The sequence below is a fragment of the Lathamus discolor genome, chromosome Z (genome assembly GCF_037157495.1).
Source record: "Lathamus discolor isolate bLatDis1 chromosome Z, bLatDis1.hap1, whole genome shotgun sequence".
Lineage (NCBI taxonomy): Eukaryota > Metazoa > Chordata > Aves > Psittaciformes > Psittacidae > Lathamus > Lathamus discolor.
This window is the reverse complement of record NC_088909.1, coordinates 81159784-81181858: the sequence shown is the minus strand read 5'-3', so window position 1 is coordinate 81181858 and position 22075 is coordinate 81159784. Positions and strand designations below refer to the sequence as shown.

At 36.6% G+C, this 22075-nt stretch overlaps 2 protein-coding genes across 7 annotated transcripts in view; one reads left to right on the top strand and one right to left on the bottom strand.

The window, feature by feature from the left end:
* The window catches only part of UHRF2 (ubiquitin like with PHD and ring finger domains 2), a 93936-nt gene extending 79078 nt beyond the window's left edge, over positions 1 to 14858 (top strand). Inside the window, exons 10-16 of one of the 6 annotated variants that reach the window (XR_010608948.1) lie at positions 6606 to 6712; positions 8760 to 8922; positions 9461 to 9598; positions 10371 to 10491; positions 10887 to 11053; positions 12460 to 12626; positions 12966 to 13053. Coding sequence is in view for 4 of the 6 variants with exons in the window: in XM_065663982.1 (XP_065520054.1) it covers positions 6606 to 6712; positions 8760 to 8922; positions 9461 to 9598; positions 10371 to 10491; positions 10887 to 11053; positions 12966 to 13064; positions 14259 to 14405 (942 nt within the window). In the remaining 2 variants the exon portion in view is untranslated. Of the gene's footprint in view, positions 1 to 6605; positions 6713 to 8759; positions 8923 to 9460; positions 9599 to 10370; positions 10492 to 10684; positions 11054 to 12459; positions 13065 to 14258 lie in introns of those variants that run through there. The other 5 variants (XR_010608949.1, XM_065663983.1, XM_065663982.1 and 2 more) reach the window with 5 other exon arrangements.
* A 1026-nt stretch (positions 14859 to 15884) lies between these two features.
* Positions 15885 to 22075, bottom strand: part of GLDC (glycine decarboxylase) — a 41138-nt gene continuing 34947 nt past the window's right edge. The window contains exons 21-25 of the mRNA XM_065663981.1: positions 20788 to 20899; positions 19421 to 19516; positions 18154 to 18326; positions 17413 to 17493; positions 15885 to 16519 (exon numbers count right to left, since the gene is read on the bottom strand). Of these exons, the coding sequence (XP_065520053.1) occupies positions 16376 to 16519; positions 17413 to 17493; positions 18154 to 18326; positions 19421 to 19516; positions 20788 to 20899 (606 nt within the window). The 3' untranslated portion in view covers positions 15885 to 16375. The remainder of the gene's footprint in view (positions 16520 to 17412; positions 17494 to 18153; positions 18327 to 19420; positions 19517 to 20787; positions 20900 to 22075) is intronic.

Genomic DNA, 22075 nt, shown 5'->3' with positions numbered 1-22075 from the left:
GATTCATTGATACTCTATACCAAACCCTTCAGTGCCTGGAACGTAGCATTCACCTACCACTTCATGAAACGGGTTGCCTTCCATTTTAAATACTTTTTGGTTTTGCCTTAATCTTGTGTGTGGGTAATCAGTTTGAAGGTGTCAATGTTATTCCACTTGTTTGAAATAGTCTAATTGCAAATAAACACTGTTTAGCACACTAGATTTGTCCAAGCGAATGTTGTGGTCAGGTTAGAATGTTTCAGAACCTCTGCTTAGTGTGCATTGCACAGTGGAAGCACTTGATCAGTTCCACCACTGCCAAAGGTGCAGTGGCAGTGTTGTAGCAAATCGTATACTTAAATGGCTTTAAATCCAAATCAAGCAGGAATGGGAGCTTCATGTCTGAGTTTAAGTGGTTTATATCCAAAGACCATTGTGACTAACAGTTTGCCTGGTATGTGTATGACCTGCAGCTTTATTAACCAGTTTGCTAGGCTTACCTGGATCATCTGAATCCAGTGTGAGCCCTCCTCATACAAAAGAGATGTAGTGCTATAAAAGTTTTCTGAATTATTGTGCCCTGCTGCCTATGTTACCAAGGGAACAGTTTTTCCAGTTTCTTTACCTCTCTTTTATAGTACTGAGAATCCAACATAACAAGTTAATTACAGCCATTACACTGAGAGTGTCTGTTGTGAGTCACTTGGATCAACTATGTAGCTGAAAACCTGATCTTGAAGCCATGAAACTTGCTGTTTGCAAAAGCCATCATGTTTCCAAGGTCTCAGCACCCTACTGTTTTGAGACTTCCTTGGAGCTCCAGCGTAATGTGAAAAAACTCGAATATCTCACTACTCAATATCTACCAAATATCTTCCATTTCTCTTGGATGTGTTATTTGTTTACCCTTGTTACTTCCAGTACTAAGGACATAGTTGTCGCAATTTGTAGGGCAGTAGCTTTAATACTTGTGTTTCAGATTTGCGGGACATCTTTTATGATGCAACAGTCTCCTCTCCATCTTTTCTGTTACTCTATGCTGTTAGCTATCAGTCTGTACAAAATGTTAATTCATACTAAAAGTTATCTTTCCTGTATTATTTTCTGAATTCCATTGTCTCCTCTGTGCCTGCATTATATTCAGAATCACTTTCGCACTCTGAAACACCTTATTTTGTTACAGAGAGGCTTTTTGTAATTTTTTTACTGCTAGTACTACATCTGTCAAAGTAGTCTCATCTGCCTATTCATTTGCATATTTCATTTGCAGCACTTTGCATATCCAGTTGTTTCTAAAGCATTGAGAACCCATTTGACACAATGATAAAGCAGATTAGAAAGTAGAAATTAATACTACCAATGCTCAGGAAAGCACTGTTCAGCTCATTTTCTGTTTCATATTTCCAAGAAACATTCTGTCTGGAGTAGTGTCATAGGTCGAGGACATAGGCCTTGGCTTCTGGTTGTGAATGCCTAACATACTGAAATACTTTCTTTCTGAATTTAATGCATTTTCAAGAGACTGGTCATATTGGTGCAGTAAATCATCAGTCTGTTCCCTTCATAAAATTCTGAACAGTCAGCATAATTATTCTAATCTTTGTTGTATCATACATGAGTTTCTTCTGCACTTCATAGACTTTTCACATGAACACCTTTAAAAATTGATTCCTATGATATTAAGCAGTTGTTTAGATGCAGGAAATAAAAGAAGGATGAAAGTAACAAGTTCTAATTACATGTATAGAGATAAACGAATGTAAGTACATGTCAACGAATGACAGACGAGATTTTCCTTGCCTTGCTATAACTAGGATTATAGTTGGCTTGTTAAATTACTCATACAGATTGCAGGTTTTTTTTCTTTATATCAGAAAAGCAATCAAGCAGTAATCTCCAATAGGTTGTCAGAGATAATTGTAAGTAAAAAATGGTGTCTCAAAATACTGCTTTATTTCCTAAGTAATCTCCCAGTACAGGCAGGTGTCTTTGACCTGAAAAGACTTTCTGTCTGTTATATCTTTAGTGAACCTGGTTTGAAGTCAGAACTGATTTTGAAAGGAGCAAAAGATAATGAATCCAGGGTAGCCTGAATTGCTTACATATTAATGTTTAGTTGAAAGGTCTGGTAGTCCACCATTTTCGCACTGAACCTGGAAATGAATGAGAAAAACCTCAAGAAATGGTTGCATGTGCAGTAGTTGTCTAGTAATTTCATTTGGAATTTATATTTCAAAATGTTGACCTAATTCCATCACCAGTTAGCCACTTTCAGCTATTTCCTGCTTTGAAGCTGTCTTTCTTACTGTTCAGAGATTCAGATTGTCTTACGCTAAAATGGTTAAATGTTTTCATTGTGGTGGAATATGCCACAATACTGTCACGTGTTTGCTGTCAAGGGCGGTTGCAGGGAAGGCTCAGAAGCACAGATCATGATATATTCAACCTTTGCACTTAATGCAAGAGGTATTTTATTGATTTATAAATTAAATATGCAATTTAGCCCTTTTTAATTGGCACCTTTTACTGTAGCACTAAACTATGAAATTATCAAAAATAAATCAGACAATTGGGCAGACAGACCAATGTTGACAGCGCTGACATGCATGCAAACACATGAGGTTTTAATGGAGATGAATGATGGCATGATTCAGTTTCAGGTATCCCTACTACAAGGGAGAGAAGATAATTTCAAATGTAATTGTCTCATGCTTAGTATTTGTCTTGGATTTAAAAATTTCATGTAAAAAGGCTTAGTGTGTTTTTCTTACTTTGCTTTGTCATTTTAATCAAAATCTTAACCTTTATTCATCACATTTTACAAAGGTGAAACTGGTGAATTGAGAAGTTGATGAATTGATGAAATTTTGGGGTTTCTTGTATCAAAAAAGCCAGTAAGGTTATTTTTTTTCAAACTGAAGGTTGAAGCTTATCTGGAAAATCTGTGTTTGTAACAGCTTATTTTAATAAATGATAAATGCAAATTTTTGTGTATATGTTGGGACCAAATTTTGCATATAATACTAGAGGTGTTAATGTAAAGAAAACAATAGCTACCTTGAGATAGCTGATACGCCAGTAACTTGAAGTAGCTGATGCCCCTGTCAGCTGCTGCATAAAAACAACCCATAGAAATCATGTGGTCAGAATTATGTGGAATTTGGAATCATACTTTCGTTATTCTTCAGTGGGTGAAGTTCATTTGCTCTGTAATGTGATCAAACTTTACAAACAGGGCAGTTAAGAGATAACTTTATGGAGACAACGTAAAAAGAGACATACAGAAGGCATTAAGAGAAGACAGAATAATGAAGGTCTTACTAGCTGTTGAAGGAAAGTTTTGATGCAGGAAAGTTGAATTAAGCTGTAGAAAGCAGAAGAGAAAAGACAATTACTCGTTTTAAGGTAAGAAAATGGGGGAAAGAAGAAGAAACAGAAGAGAAAATATTTAATAGCTTTTTTGACAGTTATTTTGTTTCTTAAAACAGACATCAATAATTCATTTTGCCAAATGAATGCAGACTGAATGCAGAATTTACAGCAGTATCCATATCTTAAGTTCTGCATTTTGATCCCATAAAGGAAAAAATAGCTTTCCCCCTTTACCTGTCACACACAGGCTATCAGTTGGACATTGGCTTGGGTGGTAGGAAGATCCTGCATTGTCTATAGATACGACACAGAACTCAAAGCTTTTAAAAAATTGTTTTTATAAGTCATTATTCATTAGAAGATCCCAAATAACAAGCTGGTGAATATTCTTGGCATACTCCGCTTTCAAAGTAAAACACCATAACCCTGATGGAAGTAGGTTCTGTAGGTCTCCCATCAGGTCTCCAGACTAATGTATCCCCATTTCAGTTCTGCTTGTCATCAACTATATTCATATCCACATATACTCCACTTTTAAGGATTCTCTGTTCATCATTTACTCTAGTCATTCTAAATGTTCTCTCTCTGCTAGAGCTTACATACTCTCCTGAGCTTTCTTCCTCTTATTGTTTAGGAGTTGCTCTCATATCAGAGGTTCAAATGTCCTCACCATTTCTCTTCATCCAGTCCAGGTCAGTGCCCTGTATGACAAGATCTCTTGTGATTTTTCTCAGATTTTAAGAACTGTGTGTCTTTTCTCCCTGCAATCTTCTTTTTTTTTTTTTTTTTAAGCTTATCTGATGTGAAATGAGTGTAGTTCTTCTGGGAAGTTATGGAAGAAATGAGTCTTTCTTATGCAGGGAGGTTTTAAAAGATGCCATCATCTTCTTATTTGACCTGTAATATAATTGTTATAATCAGAGTTGTTCTGTTTGCCCTCCATTTTCTTTCCCTTGGATTTCCAGTTTCCTCCAAATCCATATAGTTTTGCTTATTTATGCATAGAACAGTTGCACAATAAAAAAAAAAAAATCAAGTGTGGAATCTGTTCAAGAGGTGAAAGTTTATGCATAGGCTTTATGCTCTCTCTTCAAGCACAATGTCTTGTGGTTGCCTGTGGTTAAGGACTGCTACCCAGAGAATCAGTCGTACTCTGAAGACATTGGAAGATTGATGCTTTTAGGCCTGTTACATTTAACCCATTTTCTAAAGAAGTGTGTTCCAGTAGGTAATTGTGAAACTGTTGCATTTATGCCTTCTTGCTGGAGTTTTTTCTGGCCTAAGTCTATAGCAATTTGTCCTTGGTTCATGTTTGTCTGTTATACAAAAAAAAGTCTATTCAGTACTTTCTTCTCATGAAGATCATTCTACCTAGCAAAACAGTTTATCATGAATCTTTTTTGTTTTGTAAATAATTTTGTTCAACTTGCTCACATATGTAGTGTTTCTGTCTTTCCTCTGTTGTTTTACATACTTATATATATGTTATTTCAATATTTGCCTGAACATTATCTTCTATAAAGAGGGAAAAGTCACCTTCCAGTTTCAGTTTATTTCTGCTTGTACATCAAAAAACTGCCTTAGCAGTTTTCCCTAGTCTGCCACGCCATGAACATGTGTTCAGTTTCTTCTTTGTTATGAAACACAAATCATTCTGGATTCATGACTTCCAGGAGACGTCTTTCTGGTTTTCTGAACTTGGCACAAGCTTCCTGTGTGCTGTTAAAATGCAGAAATGCAGTTTGTTTGGGTGAGCCTGATTTGTCAAGCAGATCCATCCCTGTTCATTTTATTAGCGCAAACATCTCTGTGGGATTTGCGTTTTTTGTTTGACAATCACTAAAAAATTAAACATAGTTCAATCCTGTGATACCTTATTTTATACAATTTATTTTACATTCTTTCTTAGTAAATAATTCCTGTCTCATTGTCTTTCATTCCTTTGAAGTTTTTTCATATATTGTCCTCATACAGTATTTCTGTTATTTTTTAGAAATTAACTGAGCAGAGTAAGTAGACTATTTTAAGAGAGGGTATACCAGAGTTTATGCATGTCTTTGTTAGGTTTGAATATTTCATTTAATATTTAATATTTCATAGAACATGCTTGTTATTATGTCTAGATAAATTTTTCAGGATAAATAGTGCAGCTGAATTTCTGTAGGTTTTCCCTACACAGAGTAAAATAAACATCTTTCCTATTATTATTATATGGCCTTGTTCAAACAGCATTTCTCTTTCTAACTTTCTCTTTTTTCTGCTGTTGTCGTTCATGAAGTATCTGTAACAGTCTTGCACTGGATTCTAGTGTCAGACTTTTAATAGTGGTAAGGAATTGGCTGAAGTTTACTACCGTGTACACGTACAGATTTTTGCTATAAAAATTCTTATAAACATTATTTTCCTATCAAGTATTTGTTTTCTACTGTTGCTTCATGATAACAGACAAAATTTGTTTCTCCAAAGAGATATCATATTAAATCTATTTTTAGAGTGTGCATATATATATATTTCTAGAAATACTTGAATTTGCCAGGAGTAATATGAATTTCTGTGACATATTTCCTAAAGAAAATAGTAATACTGACCTAAGTTTATGTAAATTTTGACTGGTTTTACAGTTCATGGTAAAAGTTCTTATCAACCTTCCTTCAATTTAAAGAAACTCCTACATAAGAAATATACTAGAGAATTATATCAATTTACAAAATGCTGATCTAAATGAGTTTAAGCTTTTACTTCAGAAGAGCTGGGATTATTATTGCATTAAACCACCTGCCTTGCATGTAAGGTATAGCTATTTGTACTTACTAGCACTTAGTCCCTTGCACAGGCTGCTGAAGTGATCCCTCCAAGGTATTTCTGTATTTTACAAACATGATAATACATGTAAACTAAATGAAAGCTCTGGAGCAAGTAACCACTCAGTAGAATGTGTTCCCTTCCTCAGATTTTTTTTTTCTTTTTTTCCCCCCAAAAAAACAGCTTTTTAAAAGATTCGAAAGTTCCACTTTTTTAAGGCAGACAATTTTTTACTCAGAACTTTCTGGTGAATATGTTACATCCAGACCAGTAGCTTTGTGCTGGCACAACTGCTGTAGAAGGACAGTGATGCTGAAATTGGAAGCACGTATTTCCATGTCTTGGAGTATAGTTTTTCTCTGTCTGAGTAAATAGAACAAATTAAGTCACATTTCCTTTTTGATTGAGTTGCTCCCAGTGTTAAAATGAAGGATAATCTTCTTGCACAGGATCGAGGAGATGAATTCACTTACACTGGGAGTGGAGGTAGAGATCTTTCTGGCAATAAAAGGATTGGAGAACATTCATTTGATCAGACATTAACACACATGAATAGGTAAGTTTTGAAGATATAATTTAAAAGTTCCAGAACAAAAGATCTGGGTTGTAGTGCTTTGATTAAAAACTAATATTTCACTATATTCATTCACTCCTGTACATGCTGGTTTTGTAAACAGTGGTGCCTCTTGCTGCTCAGTCATTTTATCAAGCATTATGTTTTGTTGATGTAAAGAAACATGCACCTCAATGAAATATTGCTGTATTGATGGTGCAGCTAGTAGTCATGTCTCTGGTTAAAATTGTCCAACTTTCTTCAGAGGACTCTGGTTTTAATGTAATGAGATATTTGACAAAACTCTTGGGTGAAAGTTTTCTATTCTGGGTGTTTCTTTTTAAATTTCTTCTTCAATGTTTAAATCAATTAGGAAATTTAAGTAGGAAGAAAGCATGTTTATTTTCCCATATTAGAAGAAATCTTCACTATTTTGCTAGCCCTTGTTTCCATCGTAGTTTTCTATGAAGAGCAAGGAATTAGGGTGTTGCTATATCAAAAAGAGATGCTTGAGAATGAAAATATATGTCAAAAAAAAAAAATCAGACATCTATTTGAAGTGTTTTCTCATCCTCTAAAAGTCTGCCTCAACAAAGAATTCTCTATCCTTTTCTATTTCTGAGAGCATACTCTTTCATATGCAACTGGCCACTTAACACCAGTAGGGTACTGACATTGACTGAGACCTTTACTTTGCCAGGTCTGCTTTTAGATACAATCTGCTGCTGTTAAGCAGAGTGTAGAGGGATTCTTTGCTTTTTGGTGGTGCTTCCAAGAGAAAGGAAAGCCTGACTTGGCTGCTGAGAGGGGGGAGGGAAGGGGGAGGACATGATGTGAACAAGAACAAGGATGGAAGAAAGATGGAAGTAGATTTAAGCAAAACGTTTACAAGCTTAATTAGTGAGTAGAGCAAATTTGCATTGGGAAACAGAATTAAAAGCTGGACTCCATAGTCTCAGCATTCCTCTGCTGTTGGCAAATGAGAAATCCACTGTCAAAACTCTCCTTGTATTTTTGCAGGTATTAGTGTGCATGGCGTACAATAAGGTTCTACTCTCAGTTACTGATTTTGATTCAGGTTTTCATGCATTTTGATACTAAAGATCATGATAACTCCATGTAGTTGAGTCAGTATTTGTTAATTCACTTTTCCAAATATTTTAACTTCTCCTTTTTTAAGTTTTGTTTTTATGTAAGAAACATTTTTAGAGTTGGTATTGTATTCCTGTCTCTTACTGTCCTGTGTAATGTGGATTTTATGCTCGTACCATGGCTGTTTTTAAACTATACTATTTCGTCTGTTCTGAGATCCATGGTTTAATTTGAGTCTGATTCTGAAGGGTTTTCAATCCCTGATCAAATCAGGCTATGGAAGTAGAAATACTTTTCATTATGGCAGTTTGGTCTAGTAGGTATTCATAGTGTCTTGCTCCAGATTTCTAGAAGAGGGTCTTTATGTAGTTAGTGGATTAAAGGGTGTATTGTCCTTGAGTTAACTACTATTATATAACTCCTACTCTGAGGCAAAGTATGTATTATGTGAGAGATTTCAGTTACTTAAGAGTTTTTTTTGATGGTTACTATGTACTTTTTTCTGCATAGTGTTTTTCGTCATGTTCATTACTTTTTGTACGCACATAAAGAGCCATAAAATCCGCAGCTAAATGGGATAGTGATAGGGAAAGTTTGCCTTTTGTTGCAGTTTTTCTTTCAATTCCCTCAATGCTATTTAGGAAGGAATTAGTTTTAAAAATGAAGAATCCTGGATCTAAAAGGATTGGCTTGTTTTATTTAGCCCTTTCAGCTGAGTTTTCATCTGAAATCTTGACAACAAAATGCTTTGTTTTCCTGGGTTTTTTTCTTACCATACATGGTAGGATGGATCTTACTGCTTTCACTACTGCAGCTGTTAAGGAATGTACTGAAAAGTTCTATGCTGCATGATTAAGCATATTAGAAAAGGGAAATAAATACGACTTAATTACATTAATTCTCAAGAATCTGTTGTGTGAAGCAGTCTAGTGTATGAAAGTTTTGAATCTCTTTCTAGGGCATTGGCCCTTAACTGTGATGCCCCACTGGATGACAAAAATGGAGCAGAGTCTAAGAATTGGAGAGCTGGTAAGCCAGTCAGAGTAGTGCGCAGTTCAAAAGGACGGCGAATCAGCAAATATGCCCCAGAGGAAGGCAACAGATATGATGGCATTTACAAGGTATTCGTCTTTCTACTGAGTGCAGCGTAACAGTTTTAATCATCTGTTTTAAAAAGTCTCATGTTTCATTGCAAATTATTCATGATTACTTAAAAGAAGTAAGTCTTTGTTCTCCATGATAGCTTTTAGCCTTAGCTTATTCTGCAGAGAACTAAAATGAAATTATGCAGAGCAGTGGTGATGGAACATAATCCATAGTAGGATGTACAAAGTTGAATATGTAAGCTGCTTTATTTGTGCCTACTGAGTCGTATTCATTGCTGGAATTAAAGTATTTCTTCGTGCCATCCAACTATATCCTAGTTCTTTGTGCATTTAATGACTTCTCAGCATCTGAAATAAAGGTGTTTACCTTTTAAGAGCACTGTATTTATCAAAAATACAAAAATTTTGCACCGAGGGAAGAGTTGTTGTATAATAGTAATGTATAACTTAGTCTTCTCATTTCTTCTTGAACAATGAAACTACGAAAACATGACTGTATGCATGTGTTTGGCTTGTGATAAAATAATGTCAGTAATTTCATTTTCTTCTTTAGGTGGTAAAATACTGGCCAGAAATTGGAAAATGTGGATTTTTAGTTTGGCGTTACCTTTTGAGGAGAGATGATGTTGAGCCTGCACCTTGGACTTCAGAAGGAATGGAGCGCTCAAAGAAACTGGGTCTAAGTGTACAGGTTTGAATCAGGACTTACGGAGCTGTTTTTATTCTGAGTTCCATTAAAGAAATTCTAGAAATAAGTTAAATTAAAGCCCCCTTTTTTTTTTTTTTTTTAATTTTTTTTTTTGTACTTCACTTTGGCAGAATTTAATGTCAAAAACTGCTGTAGATTATCTGACTGAAAGATCCTGTATTAGTGACACAGCAGAAGGAACAGTGGATGGAGCGTTCTGTGTTAGCAGTGAACTGCTTTGCATATATGGATTGGAAAATTAAGAGTTTGAATACAGTTTTGTGATCCTTATGATGGAAAAGATTTTTAGAAGAATTTTAGAATTTGTAGCTGATTCTGTCTGAGAAATTGAAAAACTTGTGAATTTTACGTACTTTTCTCTCCATGTGACTGAGTGGTTTGTGTACTGCATTCCAGGCACAGGAATCAACTGACCCATTGCAGGATACACAAAAGATAGAAAGAACTAACATACTGTTTTTTCTCAGCAAGGCAGTGGTACATCTTGCAGCATGCCATCATCTTCAGCTTTGCCTAACTGATTTGCATAGTTGTAAGGGCACAGATATGGATATTGTTAGATTAGATTCTTTGACTTGACTACACTTTCTTAGTAATAAATACTAATTTAAGCATTTTCTCCATCAATTATTTTGTAGTTACTTTAATGTGTAGTCACAGGGTTTTGAAGTCTTTTAGATGCTAGTCTTGTTGGTATTCGGGAATTCTTGTGTGCCCGTGGGTTTTGGTTTATACCTGTGCTTTTTTATTTTAGTATCCAGAAGGTTATTTGGAAGCCATGGCTAGTAAGGAGAAGAAAGATAAGGTTAAAAAGCAAACTGTGAAACAGGAGCCAACCAGGCAAAGCAATGGAAACCAGAAAAGGACAATTGATGGTATTTTTTGTTCTTACTTTTTTAGGATTCATCAGCAAAGTCTGTTGTGTTATGTTCATTAAGCTGGTAGCATGAAAAATTTGTGAAGTGTGAGGTTATTTGGAATACTAATGTAAACTGATAAGCACATGCTCTGTTATTAAGTATTAATGCAGGGATCTTATTTATGACTCTTACAGTTCTTTCTCTTAAGCTCTGCAGAAAAATGAGCAGTCTTCTGTGTGTTTGTGTGCTGCAGCCCAAAACAATGCTGTGCAGTATGAGGTGGAGCATGGATTCGATGGCCAAATTTCAGGAGTGTAATCCATGTTTTAGTCTTCAAAAAACATGAACTACCTTTTATTAGTTCAGACTAATGTTCTGTTCTTACTGTGTCTGATGGTCATAATCTTAAGCAGGTATAGAGGAACCTATGAGTACACCCAAAAAAGCCATGAGGATGGGAGACGGAGGGAAAGGAGAGGCTTTCCAGCTGACCCAAGAGCAGCAATGGCTGATTAGAGAAGACACAATGAATCAGAAACTGTGGGATGAAGTACTTGCTTCTCTTAAGGAAGGACCAGTATGTTTGCTGCATGCGTGATTTTTAATATTTACCTTTTCTTTAGACTTCTAGGAGGAATCTTGAGTCCTTAAAACCTAATTTGTTTGTTGAACTTCTGCTGAATACTGACTGTATCTAGCATTCTTTTTGGTTTTAAGACTTTGATTTCAAGGAAATAATCCTCACTTGTGCAATTTGCTATTGATGGCTCATTTTACACCTGCAAAATAGACATCTTTTCTTGCTCAAAAAACATTTTGAAGTTAGAAGTGGCTTTTTTTTTTTTTTTCAGTTTTGCAAGGAGTGTGTTTTCACTGAAGTTATTTTTGTACTATGCTGATGTGAGAAACCAGACATGAAGAAAGATGGTTCTAGTCACTACTTTTCAATTACAGAGAAAATAATTTTATGACAGAAAATGCAGCTTGCTTGCTTTGTTTAAGAAGATAGAAGTATTGTCATCTTCAGATTTAAACAGGAAATGTTTAATCCATATCTAGATTATTCCACACTGTAGAAAGGAAAACATAAGTAAGAGAGAAAATATTTTCCTCCCTCTAAATGTCAAGAAAATAGCATGAATCATAGAATCATAGAATGGTTTGGGTTGGAAAGGACATTAAAGATCGTCTAGTTCCAACCCCATTGCCGTGGGCAGGGATGCCTCGCACTACAGTAGCTCATGATTAAGAGACTATAGACACTAGCATTCAAAAAGTCAACAAAAATAGTATTTGCTGAAATACTATGTCTTTCAGTGATGATTAGTCTTACCAATCTCAAGTTCTTAGTTATTTTAGCTATTTTGCAGAGGAGATCAAGGCACTAAGAAGTTAAAATAACTTGATAAAACTCAATTCACTGAAAATCAAACCATTGGTTGGTAAGTGGACATAAATAGTTTATTTGAGAATTACCAGTGGCTATTTATGGTGCTTCTGTAACAGAAAAATCATCTATGACTCCCTGTTCTTCCATGTCCAGTGTTCTATAATGGCTAGAAGGAATGTCAGCTCTTAAAATTGTGCATGATGACAGGCAGTAGTGATCCATGTCTATAAAAAACAGAGAGCAGCAATTTCAAAATGGTTGATTCATATTTTCTGTAGATTTCTATCCATGATTTTGGTAAGAATTCCATTTGGTTGCCACTAAAGACAGTGGGAGTGACTGGTAGCTTTGGGTCGCTACTGTGAAAATGTAAATATTTCTGTTTGAAACACCTGCTTTTAACTAAATAAAATGTGGTTTAAGATAAGTCTGGTATTTTAAAAATTATTACAAGGAACCATACTGTGACTGCTTTGTTTGTTACATGCCCAAGCTTCTGTTCTTGAGATATTTGGAGATCACTGACATACTGAATATAAGCATGTTTGTGTGTATAAAACACCTGATTACAAATGTATCTTGGTATTTCTCAGAGGTGCCCTGAGAAGATTTGAAAACCAGGGAGGTTTTCTGCAGAGAATTTGGCCTGAGGAGAGAAGAAACCATTAACCAGCCGTTAATCCATAAGCACAGGAGGAGGTGCAGCAGTGGCTTTCTTAGCAGAAGTTGTTCCCTTGGCAGAGAAGCAGAGATCTTTCAGGCACATGCAAATTTCTAGCTGCAGTTACTAAACATAATTACTGAATTTTATGAGCTTTGCTAGGAATTGGGCATGAAGGACCCTATGGGCTGTTTCATTTTGTTTATAACAATACTGATACAAACAAGTAAATAATCTTTAAAATATTAGTTTCCTGATTTGTGGAAGAGCAGGGAAATTAAGCAGTTATGGACCTGCTTCCTGATTACTTTTAGAAAGCTAGAGTTAAGGATATGGAGGGCTTTAAAACTTGTGGAAGTTCATCATCGTTATGTAGTAAGTGGCATTGTAACAACTGTAATAGAGCTTGTCTTTTTTTATTCCTTTGCCCTACACTAGAATTTTCTGAAGAAACTGGAACAATCCTTTATGTGTGTCTGCTGCCAGGAGCTGGTTTACCAGCCAGTGACAACAGAGTGCCTCCACAATGTCTGTAAAGTAAGAATAAACTCAGTCTTGCTCTGGGCTGTTTTCTTAGTTCTGAGACACCAGTCACCAAAGTCATATGTATTCTAGGAAGACAGTAATTATTGCCTAACATTCTGAGCAGAAACATGCAACAAGTTTGCATTCAGTTATTGTTATGTAAGCTTAATTTTATGTAATAAAGTCTGGAAGTATGTTTAGTGTAGAATAATAATAGATATAATGAGGGCCACATAAGTCAATTTATAACTCGTGTATCATAAAATCTTGATCATTTGCTGAATTGTGATACTAGAGGTCTGCCTGCTGTACCCAGTATTTCTTCTGCCTAGGAGCCTTAAAAGGACTCAGACTATTATCATCCTAGTACAGTATCTGATAATGCAAGTTCACTGTCAAGAAGATACATATTGTTTCGTAAAAATTGCTTGTTGTTATGGATGGGCTGCACACATGGAATGATTATGGCTCCTTTAAACATTAAAAGTGTTAAGATGGGGTAAATATTTAGAATTATGGATACTGGAAAACTGGAGAAGAGAAAGCTGAATGTCAGCAAACTCAGAAAGCACAGAATTTGAAGATGTCACTAAATATTTGCAAATGCAAAATAACATCCAGTTGAAGTTGTAAGGAATAGTTTGATAGCAAGCTGCTATTGCTGTTTGAGCACAGATCTGCCGTGATACATTTCTGCTTGGGCTGTGAGCAGCTTGTGATAACATAGTCAGGAGGACACCACTGATGCTGGTGTGTTAAGAAATTATATTATTCTACATATGTCTTTAAGGCATAATTGAATCTTATCTGGTGAGGTAGATGGAGATTGTTACGTAAGACTATAGCTGATGTGCTCACCTTCTTGAAGAACTTTCCCAGTTTGACTGTGAAGATAGAAGCTGCAGACATGGCTGTGATTCACAGGAAGGCAGTAGTGGAAATGAAGGGGAAATCGCAGCAGTGATTTGTTTTAATTCCTCCCCAGCTCAGTGTTTCATATCTCAGCCAAGAGCAGAGTTCCTTTGATAGGGCATTTTGGTCATAGAGGCAGAGGTAGGCACCAGAGGGCTTTGTAATGATTTCCTTTTTCTGGTAATACAGCAGGTTGCATTTTTGGTTACTGTGATTCCTTTGTTTTTTGCTGGTTAAGCCGTCAGTTCTAAACAAAATTCTCATCATTTATTTCCCTGTCTTTGTATGTCCTAGAGTTGTTTACAGCGCTCTTTCAGAGCTGAAGTTTTCACCTGCCCTGCCTGCCGCTACGACCTGGGAAAAGGCTACACCATGGTTCCCAACAAGATACTGCAGACACTACTGGACCAGTTCTTCCCTGGTTACAGTAAAGGACGATGATGTGCTCAGATTCTTCTGTACTTCGCTCAATGACTTTATAGAGAGTAAAGGGGAATAAACATGAGAAATTCAACAGTGGACCAGCCACCTTGATGGGACTCAATATATTGTCACATTTTGAAGCAGCTAACCCTCTTCCCATCATGGCCATCTTTCTGGTGTAGTGAGAACTCTAATTCTTAGCTGTCTTTTAACATCAAGGGTAGTTTTGGCCAGTTAAAAAAATGTTTTTAAAGAAGAAGAAGAAGAAGAAGAAAAGCCTCAGCTCTTACTGGCCTAGCTGATGCTTAATTTATGATTTGTTTTTTCGTAACTACCTCAGGACAGAGGAAAATACATTGTGGGGATAACAAAACTTAGTGGAGTTTTAGCTACACACTGCCTCCTCAATATTAGTTGTGCCTGGTCCATGTGGTTTGATTTACAAAAAAGAAAAAAACCAACCAACCAACCAACCAACCCAAAACAAAACAAAACAAAAACCCACAAAAAAAAAAAAAAAGGCAAAAACTCCCATGAACAGCACTTAAGCCAGCTGGATTAAAGAACAGCAAATTCTGTGGTGTGCATAATCCTTTTTTGTCTTTTTCTTCTATTATGCTGTATTTTTTTGCAAGAACAGGCTGATTTTTAGTCTATTTTTGTGAGCTTCATTGTGCTTTTCTTGTATCTTACGCAAGTTGACTACTAATGACTAATGAGAACAATATGAATGCATTGTTGCTGCATTAGTGTAAAGTGATCTGTGTTTTTTGCACTTAAAGAGGGTATTCAAGACACTCTAGTTGTGTAAAAACTAGTTCATACAAAAAGGCCACTTCTGTATTAGTTACAATGTATGCTTTTAGTAGGTCTTGTATCAGTGGCAATACATCTACATGGCATTGAAGGCAGTGCTAGCTTTGGAGAGGGTTCAAATCGCTTCATATTGTGATCTGAAATTTTATATACAATATATCCCCCACCCCAAATATACCTTATTAAATATTTTATGATTCAGAAAAGTTGCTAATTTTGTTTTAAATATTATCCACTTACTTAAAATGTAACAGTTTATAGATTTTTTTATTTTTATTTTTTTTTTCAGATTAGTGGGCTGCTTATTTTGCAGATGTGAGGCTTTATATTCCTTAACTCATTTCTCAATGGAAAAAGTATTGTTAATTAAGAAAAAACCCCAGCCTGACATCGATACCTGTGGGCTCACACGTACTGTGTACCAGCCTTGACTGCTGAACCCAGGACAAAGGAAAAACTGATGTAACATAGAAAAACATTGTTTGTTACTGCTCAGTAAAAGTGATCATTCTAGCTCATTAAGAAAAAAAAAATCCTTATTAATCTCTGCCAGCATTTCGCTTTGTGTAGAAGAGGTTACTGCTGTGGCAGTTCTGACAAACCAGAAATAAAGCTTCATCATTTCATACTCTCTGTTGGGTAAACCCAGGTGAAAATGTAAAATCCAGAAGATGACAACAGTTAAAATTCTGACCAATTTTATTAGAGTACTAACATTGGTAGGTAAAAAAAAACAGCATGAAATATTGGTACTAGCAATGCTAGTGATAATATGTGAAGTATATTAAACAATCTACTTCATCTTTTTTTACAAAATATAAACAATTACTCCCACAGTTAATGTTCGGTATTATTGCCTATGCATCTGTGTACTTTCTACTTTTTTAACCATACCTTCTATGCCAATTTGGAATTTGGGTGTTAATTGTTAAAACTTTAGCACAAAACAGACAAAATGCTGAATAGAGGCAACTTCATATTCAACTGCTGTGGAACAATCAAATTCTGTTTACACCTAGCATATTGACTGTATTTACATTTTAACTGAGCAGTGATTCAATTAACAAACATGGTGATTATCCAAAATATACACAGTATATAAATCCCCTGTCAGGTCTGGGAGGTAAAGGCCGTCCTGATGGACTCAGAAATCCAGGCAGCTGAAAGCAGTCTTAAGAAGATGCTCTCTTCTGTTCAGAAAAGGGAGATTCGTAGGCTTCCATTGGTGGGCAGGTACAAACAAGATGTTGATCTCCGTATATGTCATCAATGCGAGCAATTGTAGGCCAAAACTTGCTTTCAGGCTTCACAAATGGCTAAGTACAGAAGAAAAAAACAACCATTTGAATTTTTCTACCAAGGCAGTGTATGTAATTGTAGTAGATATTAGAAGTTTTAAAAATTACACTTGCTGGGAAAGCGCACTTTTTAAGTGAAGTTGTACTTCAGATCTGTTTGCAGTCCCTGAAAGTTAACAAGCATGTATAATAGGAGTTGGCAGTCAAAAGAATATTTAGATTTTTTTTAAAAGGTGTAACCATGTCCTCTAACAAATGCTTGCAAAGAAACAACTGTTATGGGATTAAAAAAATAAAAATGACCCTTTGAATAACTGGCTTACAGATAGGTACCAAGGAAAAGTGGAGGAGGCTGTGCTGTTCAATATAGTTACAATATAGTATAGAAATCCAGGTGGCAAACTTCACAGGTGCAGTTAAAGTCTTCCTCTTTGTGCTCTGAAGAAGTCCCATGGATCCAGTTCCAATTTGATCCTTATTTGCAGCAGATTCAGACTGGCGTGGCATGTTCCATGGTGACTGTGTATCTCGTCAAACCCTCATCAAAGTTCTTCAGGGCACAGCTTTACATCTCAGAAGATGGGACTCGGTTTTGGGAGCCCCTGGTGCAATATGTCAGATCTGAATGGGATGTTTCCAATAGAAATATCCAGTATTCAAGTGCTGGGATTTAGAAATCAAAGTTTGCATTTCATATGTAGAGACCATGTTTTAAGATCTTTTTTCCTTGTCTTGAAAAACAGAACCAGTGGAACTGCTGTAGAACTCACACACATAAAAAATAGGGCAACAGTAAAAACTACTCTGAAGTTTTGTTCTTACCAGATTATTTCATCTCCAACTGACAAAACCACAGAGCAGAAAGGACATTTATGTATTACTGCACCACTAGGATCCCCTTACTTACTCACCAGTGGGAATGCTGCCACTTCTCTGGAATAAGGACGATCCCACTTGGAAGAAGTGACACAATTCAGAGTATGTGGTGACATCTACAAGCAAAAGGACATGTTAGTACATGAAATTACTGAATTCAGTTCAGTGTATCAGGATGAACCCTCCTTCAAGATCACATTACTACATATAAATAATTACTGTCTAGATAGTCTCTTGAGAATACAATTCTTCTGGTGGAAAAAAAGGCAGATTTCAAACAGGAGCAAGTCAGTATCTGGATTTTGTTTTGCCTGAAGATACTACCCAAGGTTTGAGTATGTTTCTAGGATTTCAGTAAATCCCCTCAGTATTTAAAGAGCATTATGACGGGAGCATCATGAGAGTTGAACAGAAGTTGAGCCTATAACAATTTTGTGCTGCAGTTGCTAAAATAAGTCATTAAATCTGTATTTAACTGTTAAATTTTAAGGTCATTCAATTTCCCCTTTAAAGCAGATAAAAAAGCCCATTTCTCCTTTATTACTTTGATATTGCCTCAAAAATTACAGATCATGTGTTTCTGTAAATAACTTTCTCTGCTCTGTCAGCAAAGGCCAGATTTCTGACTTGAAAAAGTAAAAAATCAGATTTTGGAAAAAGTTTTAAGGCTTCAGAAAAAGTCAAATTTCAAGAAGCTCAAAGCAGGCTTATGTAGTCCCATGATAAGTCTCAAGGTTTAAGCTGATGCTGGTAAGTTGCTCTACCTGCCGTCTTACCTTTAGTGGGTTAATTTGGGGGTCCATCCTGCCCTCCTCTATTTCAGCAATTTCCTGACGAATACTGATCATTGCATCACAAAATCTGTCCAGCTCTGCCTTGTCTTCAGACTCTGTTGGTTCAATCATAAGCGTCCCTGCCACTGGCCAGGACATGGTTGGAGCATGAAAACCTTATGAAGAAGAAACAGTCACTGACAATAGGTTATGAGTTAATATATACATTACCTATCAACTGATTTGCAAATTCAACCCTTTATAACCTTTACAGGATTGAACTCATTGGTGGTGTTGGCAGTGTATACTGTAAAGGTACAGCAGACTTTTTGAGTATCTTAGTTTTTAACACTGAAGGGTATTGCCATTGTATTATTTACAATGGAGCTACCACTGATTTAATGAAACTCGCTTAAAACCTGTTCTTTTTGCTTTTTAGTTTTAATCCCAAAGTATATTTTTCTCTCCTGTGCTGTTTCCTGTGCTTGCTGCTCACTTCAGTAGAAGTAATTTGTCACTTTGCCATTCAGCCTGTCATAAGAAGGTAAAGTGAGACAGGGATAGATTTCTGCACTGGTGAACAAGGTAAAAAGATTCGGTGGTCTCTCATGATTCCCATCGTGCACTACTGCTAATGACAGCCTCATGACACTTCTCTTCTAGCTGCAGAGGATGGACTTCATGAAACTTATCCATGTAACTCACCTCCATACCTACTGAAAAGTCCATTTGAAGTGGTGTGTGCTATTTAAGGCCATAGCAGCCCGGTTAACAAGAGCGGGAAGGGTGTCACAAGTGGACTTTATTATTTCACTGAAGGGGTATTACTGGTCAGGGTTTTAACAGCTTTTATGAATATTCATTAGAGGCACAGTTGCATAGGATCAAGCAGTTCAATGGGACCTCTTGAATGGCAGCCAAAGAGTAGCCACAGTCAGATTCTGCGGAATGTGTGTACAAAACTGCCTAAACTATATCAGGAAGCATTTAAATCCTGTCATCCTACTTCAGACAGAAGTATTTCTTTTTGTTGTTGGAATCTTATTAAGCCTCTGGCTCCAACCCGCTTGCACCAGTGGTTAAGTCATGCAATTGCAAATCTGAAGGGGCAGTTTGTAAAACTGAGGAGGTAACAGCAGACTTCTAAGTAGCTACTACAACTCAATTGATTCAAATATCTCCAAGATGTTAACAAACATGAGCAGACCTGAACTGATCGTTGACAGATTCACCATCCATAAGCACGACTTGAATGTTTCTTTAAGCTTACCATAATCCTGAAGTCTCTTCGCAAGATCTACAGCTTCAATGTTCGCTGTTTTTTTGAAAGGTCTTGTATCCAAAATGAATTCATGGGCTACATAACCTGTAAATGAAAAAGTGTACACTGTTTTTACTCACTACGGGCATAATGCAGTCTTCCTGGCAGTCTTTTCTGATTGGTTTGGTGGAGAACACGGCAAACAGACAAATTAAAAAATACCCACTTGGGCAAGAACTCCAACCTGAGAAGTTGCCAGGTAAGAGACAAACAACTTGGTAATTGAAGACTGGCCCTCTGAATCCATGTCACATTAAGAAAAGGCCTCATTTCCAAGATCAGAACTAGGAAAGGGTGGTCAAAGTAGCTCCTCTAGTTTACAAGTACTCTGAAAATAAATGGATTTGTCAGTGGCCCAACACCATCTGGGTCTTAGGCTATCCTGAATTAGCCACGTACAAGATAGTCACTATCATGATATGGAAGAGAAAAGCTCAAATCTCATGTTCTAGAGAGACTAAAGGCAGAATTTATCTAAATTTATATCCATGATCCTGGAACACCTTGTTTACTTCATTGCTGAATCTTTCAGAATTTGCAACTTTCATTCACTTCTGTGAGGAAATAGTATTTTCTCTTAAAATTCAACCTGCAAGTTTAGCCAAGGTGTACTCCAATAAATGTAAGACACATATTTTGAGGAGCATACATACTGTACTCCAATGTCCTTCGGTGAAGAACAAGCAAAATAGCATCCTCTGACAGTTATACTATAACAGATGATTCTTTCACCTCTTATTCATTACTTCTGTCCTTCTGCCAGACCACAGAGCCATAGCAGGGAACTAGAATGTAGCTAATGTATTTTGCATTGCCAAGGGGAGTCTCCCCTGTCTCACAAGGGAGAGTAATTAGGAGAAATGAGAGAAATTTGGGTGGCTTTTTGTTGTGTTTTTTTTTCCAGAGAAAGCTTGCAAGGGAAAGTGCAAGTCCAAAACCTGCTTCCAGTTCTTAAATTGCTGTGCCATTGGTTGTAGGAAATTTGGAGGTCTCAATTTAGTCACTTGTCTTTTTTCTGCTGTACATTAATCTGCCACTGAACTTCAAGGAGAACAGTTTGATACCAAAGTTTACTCCATCTATTGTCATCATTTCATCTAATTACAAACAAGCATTTATTCTTCTATTTACAAGTGTCTCAGTTTCATTGCAATACCTTCACAGATCACTGTGGTAGGTTATTTTTCTTCTTGTAAACAACATCAAGAGAAGTCTGAGATGCAGCTGTCATGTAGCATTAAGTAAGAACCATACTGCAAGCCAACTTCTACTCTAGGGAAAAAAAGTCGGCTTTGTAGAAGAAAACAAATACTTGCCTCTTGCTCCTCTGAAAAGGATTTTGTAGTGCTTCTCTAGTCTCTTTGCCATGTAATTTGCATTCAGTATAGCAATCTCAGAAGCATGTTTTAGACCCTTCGCACCCATTGTCTGAAAGAGGAATAACATGAAGAAACAGGTAAGAAAAAGATGCCCAAGCAGTCTAATTGTGTTCTTGTGCTGGCAAGCATGACAAACAACAGCACCTTAATGCATCTGCCTAGTTTTACAGCAGTCGTGCTGCTATTACAGTATGCTATTACATTTTCAACACTACACTCACAGAAAAGCACTAGGTATTACTTGAGAGCAACTTTGGTATACATAGCTTATGAGACTGCTCACTGTGTAAGAGGTTTTACCTAAAGTCAACAAGTGAACAACACAAACCTTTCCTCAAACTGAGAAGCTTTGAACTGAGTAGAGTGAGCAGGACTCAAGAATGTAATCAGCACACTTGTAAGAACCGCACATGCTGCCTGTCACCATCCCAGGGAAACAGCGTCCATAGAGCTGCCCAAAAAGCTGTGTGTGCTGCTATGGTTACCCCAGCAACACAAACTGCTGGCTGATGTCATGTTATGGGTGATATTGTGCATTAACAAAGACCAGAGCTAAATGAACACAGATGTGCTTACTTCTGTGTTAAAACACATAAAAGAGCAGTGCTGTAATTGAGCTGTGGTTGCATTTCTTAACGTTGCGCATAGAAGTCAAGTTGGCAAAGGAGAAAGCCAAAACAGCCTTAAAGGTAGTCACTTTAGATGGGACAGTGTAAACAGGTGGCACTTTGCACTGTAAAGAAACAGCTTCCCTTAAAGATTTCCTACCGTTTAAACACTCTATAATAGGAACCAGATTATAGTCAGAAGTGATTTTTACCCACAGCTGAAACGCTACCATGGAAGCTGAACCAGCACATATTTTTGCTCATTTAAAATTCCAGAAGAGCTGGTTTCCGTGGGAGCAGAAGTTTCCATGGTAAGAGTATCAAACTAGCTGCAGGGTACTCTGAATGACACTGCCCTTAGCATTCCATTCCATGGTTTACCATTCCAAATCTTTCTCTCGCTAAAAGCTTTAAATGTTGTTCAGAGTTCTAGCACACCCTCTGCTCAAACAGAATTTGAATCTACATTAATCTCAGTTGGCTAAATAATGCTATATTTGCAACTAAATATTTGCAGGCTTATCAGTAAATTGCAAGGCGTTAAAAAATTACATAGATCATGATCAAGTTGCTGCACATCTAAAACCAAAACTAAGTTCAGTTTTCAAATACAGTAA